The 6000-nt window shown below is 43.4% G+C and overlaps 1 protein-coding gene across 2 annotated transcripts in view; it reads left to right on the forward strand.

Annotated features, from left to right (window-relative positions):
* LOC121284450 (X-ray radiation resistance-associated protein 1-like) overlaps positions 1-5756 on the forward strand; it is a 46904-nt gene extending 41148 nt beyond the window's left edge. For both annotated transcript variants that reach the window (XM_041199920.1, XM_041199921.1), the window contains exons 7-9: positions 864-979; positions 1562-1667; positions 5203-5756. In XM_041199920.1, the coding sequence (XP_041055854.1) occupies positions 864-979; positions 1562-1667; positions 5203-5426 (446 nt within the window). In that variant the 3' untranslated portion in view covers positions 5427-5756. The remainder of the gene's footprint in view (positions 1-863; positions 980-1561; positions 1668-5202) is intronic.
* Positions 5757-6000: the final 244 nt, after the last annotated feature.

Raw genomic sequence — 6000 nt, forward strand, 5'->3', positions numbered from 1 at the left:
TAGGAAGGATGTCAAGATCTTAGAGAGGGAAGAGGAGATTTATCTGAATGGTACCAGAGACATGGAGCCTCAGTTAAATAGAGAGACCTGAGGCTGGGGTTATCTTTTTACATTTACTTAACAAACATCTCTCCCCTTTCAGTAACCAAAAAAGTATAGTAAAGCACTCCACAATCAAATAACACTTGCATGTTGTGCTTTAAATCTCACATCAATATATAAGATTCTAAGGGCACACGTTGGGAGGATGTTTTCTCTTGTGGAGGAATAGAAGTAGGGGCACAGTTTCAAAATAAGGGGTCTCCCATTTTAAACATACATGAGAATTTCTTTCTCTCAGAGGGTCGTTCGCATTTAGAATTCTCTTCCCCTGTGAGCAGTGGAGGCAGGATTATTGATTATATTCAGGCTGAGTCAGACAGATTTTTGGTTAACAAGGGAGTGAAAGGTTAAGAGGGGCAGGCAGGAAAGTGCAGTTAAGTCACAATCAGAACAGCCATGATCTTATCGAATGGTGGAGTAAGCTCAATGACCCAAATGGCCGATTCCTGCACCTATTTCTTAAGTTTTTATCAAACCGAGTTACAACAATAGTTCAACAGCTCAGAGAGTCAAGCTGATAGCTGGGCTGATATCAAGAAGTTCTTCACACAAAGAGTAACCACATATGGACATTAGAAACCCTTGAATCATTTGGATGTTGTGATGGGAAGGGTAGGAGGGTGAGAGCTGTAGGTTATTTCAGAACAGATTTAATCAGGTGGGTTTCAACAGCTGACCTGTTTTTAACCTGTTGATCTCCAGTATCTGCAGCTGTCAAGAGCCTGCCCATGTTTCTGCTTTTTGTCCTTTTTTCCATCCAGGAATTCAGCAGAATGTTCAACAGTTGGAACGCTCACTTCGGAAACTACAGCTGTACCCAGACCCCTTTGCAAGAGTGAACCTCCAGCAGGAACTCTACGTTGCCAAGGAAAGAAAGGTATGCTTCCAATGGTACCTTGTTGTTGCATCACACATCACATCCTAAAATGTTTAACAGCCAATAAATAAAGACTCCCATTTCTGTAGCGCCTTTCACCACCTCATCCAAAGCATTTTTCAACCAGGAGGGTATTTTTTGAATTGTGGCCACTTGTTGTAAAGTAGAAAACATGGGAACCAATTTATGCACAGTAGGCTCCCACAAATAGCAATGAGGTAATGGCCAGATAATCTGTTTTAGTGATGTTGGTTGAAGGATAAATATCAGTCCCAGGACACCAGAGAGAACTCCCTGGCTCATCTTTGAAGAGTAGCCACTCTGCACATAACTAAACAAAAAATAAAAGCTAGGATCTATCAAGCTGGGTTCCATCTTGGGATCAGGCTTGTCCAGTGGTAACATCAGCTGGGATCATAACAAGTTGCCCTTTAACTCACCCAATTGGTCAGTTAGTGAAGATGGTATGATATAGGTAATTTGGATCCCAATCTTACTGAGGGTCACAAGAAACCTTATAGGAGAGAAAGATAATTGTCTACTTATTTGTGCAATATACTCATTCAGTTTTCTCTTATGCAGCCTAGGAAGCTAGCAGAATTCACGTCTCACAAAACCAAGGCTGATAAAATGGAAGAGATTCTGAAGACGATGAAGGAGCAAAGAGCTATGAGCATTATTCCATTAGGTATTTGATCAGCATTCCATTTCAATGCATCATCTACAAGGCACAAGTCAAGGGTGTGATGGAATACTCTCCATTTGCCTGGATGAGTGCAGCTCCAGCAACACAAGGAGCTTGACACCATTCAGGATAAAGCAGTCCACTTGATTGGCACCCCATTCACTACCTTCAACATTCACACCTTCCACTACTGACACGCAGTGGCAGCAGTGTGTACCATCTACAAGACGCACTGCAGTAACTCACAAAGGCTCCTTCGAAAGAACCTTCCAAACCCACGACCTGTCCGATCTAGAAGGACAAGGGGCAGCAGATTCATAGGAACCTGCAATTCCCCTCCAAGCCACACACCATCCTGACTTGGAACTATTTCACCATTCTCTCACTGTCACTGGATCAAAATCCTGGAACTCCCTCCCTAACAGCACTGTGGGGTGTACCTACACCACATGGACTGCAGCGGTTCAAGAGGGCAGCTCACCAATCCAGAGACACCCACATCCCATAAAAGAATTTTTAAAAATCACATGACTCAGTACAAATGGGGCTCTATTTGGCCCCTTCAATCTATACGTTTCCCCATAGGAACGTCAAGCTGTCTCTTGAATGACTCTAGTTGTTGCCTCCAATTCAGCTACCCAGGATCCACTCCAAGTATTGATCACTCTTTGGTTGTCAAATTGTTTCTTGAAATCTATCCCGATATTGCCTTTACCCAACTCCTGATGCCATACAAAAGCAAAATACTATGGATGCTGGAAATCTGAAACAAAAACAAAAAATGCTGGCAATAGAAAGGTTATCTCGCCCTGAAACGTTAACTCTGTTTCTCTCTCCAGAGATGCTGCCTGACCTGCTGAGTATTTCCAGCATTTTTTTGTATTTCTATCCAGGTTAATTTGAAATAGTTCAGGCTGAACATTTTCTATTTCATGTATATAATTTCCCCTGTCATGTAGACGGAAGTCTCCCACACTTTCCTAGACTTCCATGATCACTTGGTTATTTTGACACTTGCGATTGACCTTGTGGACCTTCTGTTAACCATCATCCACCAATCAATACCTCCCAAAACAGCCCTACTGGCCAATCAGTGCTGACATGCACTGCAGGACAAGACAGCAGCTGTGTGATCAGATGCTGCTTGAACTGCTTTCTGGGATATGTTTGCATTTGAATGATAACTTCCCCCATTTATTACCCCCACCTCTCACCCACTTTGGAGGAGAACACAAGAAATAGGAGCAGGAGTAGACCATACAGTCCCTCAAGCCTGCTACTCCATTAAATATGATCATGGCTGATCTTGGGCTTCAATTCCATTTTCCTGCTCGCTCCCCATATCCCTTAATTTCCCGAGACACCAAAAATCTGTCTATCCAGTTTTAAATGTATTCAACGTTGGAACATCCACAACCCTCTGGGATAGAGAATTCCAAAGATGCACAACCTTTTGAGTGAAGAAATTTCTCCTCATCTCAGTCCTAAGCGATCGGCTCCTTATCCTGAGGCTGTGTCCCCGTGTTTTAGATCCCTGACCAGCGGAAACAATCTCTCAGCATCCACACTATCAAACCCCTTCAGAATTTTGAAGATTTCAAAGATCGCCTCTCATTCTTCTAAAGTCCAGAGACTATAGACCCAATTTACTCTGTCTCTCATCATAGGACAGCCCCATTTTTGAAAAAAAAAATCACTTACGGGATCTGGGCTTCGCTGGCTGGGCCCAGCATTTATTGCCCATCCCGAATTGCCCTTGTGAAGGTGGTGGTGAGCTGCCTTCTTGAACCTCTGCAGTCCCTGTGGTGAACGTACACCCACAGTGTTGTTACGGAGGGAATTCCAGGATTTTGACCCAGCGACAGTGAAGGAACGGTGATAAATTTCCAAGTCAGGATGGAGGGAAACTTCCAAGTGGTGGTGTTTCCATTTATCTGCTACTCTTGTCCTTCTAGATGGTAGAGGTCATGGGTTTGGAAGGTGCTGTTTAAGGAGCCTTGGTGAATTCCTGCATCTTATAGATGGTACACACTGCTGCCACTGTGCATCAGTGGTGGACTCCTTTGTCCTGGACGGTGTCAAGCTCCTTGAGTGTTGTGGGAGCTGTACTCATCCCAGGTGCCAATCTAGTCAACCTTCGCTGTACCACCTCCAGTGCAAGTATGTCCTTTCCTAAATGTGGAGACCAAAACAACACATGATACTCCAGATGTGGTCTCACCAAAACCCTGTATAGGAAGGAGGGGGAGGAATGAGAAGTGCAGTGGGTCTCAGCTCAGTGTGAACCAATCACCTAGGCTGGAGCAGTTTCTTTCAGAAGAACGAACTCTGTGAGGTGACCTGATAAAAATCATTACAATGTACAAAGGGTAAAGAAGATGCTTCTACTTGTTGGGGAGAGCAAAATAAGAGGCCATAAATATAAAATAGCCACTAATAAATCTAGTCAGGAATTTGGGAGAAACATCTTTGCCCAGAGTGGTGAGAATATGGAGCTCATTACCACAGGGAGTGTTTGAGCTGAATAGTATTTAAGGGGAAGTGGGATACACATAAGGAAGGAGGGATAGGATAAACTGACAGGATGAGATGACGAAGAGGCGGGAAGAGGCTTGTGTGGAGCATAAACACAAACATGGACCAGTTGGGCCAAATGGCCTCTTACTGGGCTGTAAAATCTGCAGCCTCTTTGAATGAATTACTTCCCTTCCCACTCTAAAATCAAATCGTGCAGAACAAGCTGCCTCTCTGGCTCCAATGGTAAAGGCGTGGCCAACTATGGTGTGTCCAACCCCCTTCTAGTGCAAATGTTTCCTTTTCAAATGTTTATCCAATTCTTTTTGAAAGTTATTATTGAATCTGCTTCCACTGCCACTTCAGGCAGCATGTTGCAGATCACAACTTGCTGTGTAAAGATGTTTTTCTTCAGGTTGCCTCTGATTCTTTTGCCAATTATCTCGAATCTGTGTCCTCTGGTTACTGACCCTCCTGCCACTGGAAAAGGTTTCTTGAATATTGCTGAAAAGAGAGAAATGTTGTTGAACCTTTTCATCTTGCACTCATCAGGACAAATGCAAGAATACCAAATTTCAAACTCTCAACAATTTATACTGTAGGAGAAAGGATGCTGATTGGTTGGCAAGTTAACTCTGATTGACGTTACCTTGGAAAAAGCAACAGGGAATTGTGCTCTATGGTAATGCCTTGGCCAATCAATTTCAAAAAGCTTCAGCAACACATCTCTCATTTCTGCAACATTCAAGTTCTGTACTACCAAGAAAGTTTATCTTGACTTACCCTATCAAAACCCCTCATGATTTTGAATGTCTCTATTAAATCCCCCCCCCCCTTAACCTCCTTTGCTCGAAAGAGAACAATCCCAGCTTCTCCACTTAACTGAAGTGACTCTTCCCTGGGATCATCATGGTAAATCTCCTCTGCCTTGACATCCTTCCTAAAATGTGGTACCCAGAATTGGGACAACTCACGCCAAACTCTGCTGTTACTGAGGAACCTTCCTTTTTCTGATTCCATGCAGCTCACATTTTGCGGGGCAAGGGCATCAGCAAGCATGAGTATCAGGAAGCCGCGCATTTACTGAGGGAGCTGCAACTGAAATACAAGGAGGCTCGCGAGCGGCTGGCTGCTAACTTTAGAAGGCTGCAGGATAACTGTGAAGACACTGACAGCGAGGTGAAACACCCCAACGTTACTCTCCTGAATCCAGCTGATCAGTTGGATCTGAGCATCGGCAAGGAGTAGCAGTTGGCAACTCTGGTCAGACAGATTCCTGAAGATTTCATCACATGCCCCCATCTCCCATTGCTCTGCTCAAAGAGCACTTCCTCCCACTTCCCCAACAATATTTTTATTTATAGGTTATAAAGAAAATGAAATGAAATTAAAAGAATGATTATTTTGAATGCCGGTATTATTTGTCATGTGGATCTTGCAGTGGTGTGCAAGGAAATTAATCCATCATTTCTGGAGACTCCAGGATAATCCTGGAGGATTGGCAACTGTAACAAGGGGGCAGGTGAACTAAATGGTCAAATTAAATGAAAGACTGAAATAAATGTTACTCTAACTTTGTTTGCTCCTGTTTCTGAGTTCTTTAACATCTCTCCATTATTTTAGGGGTGGGAATGGCCTTTTTTTACAATCACTCAGCTAAGTTAGGAGAAACAGTTTCAGGTAGCCAGTGTGCACCTTCAATGATCTAAAGGAAGAGCAGAGCTGTTTCCTAAGATGATTAAATGATTTCCCCGCCAGTTATAAGCTGTAGAAGGTTCAGAACAAATTGATCACCATGAAACAAGAACTACCTACACTTCAG

This window comes from Carcharodon carcharias, chromosome 11 (genome assembly GCF_017639515.1).
Source record: "Carcharodon carcharias isolate sCarCar2 chromosome 11, sCarCar2.pri, whole genome shotgun sequence".
NCBI lineage: Eukaryota > Metazoa > Chordata > Chondrichthyes > Lamniformes > Lamnidae > Carcharodon > Carcharodon carcharias.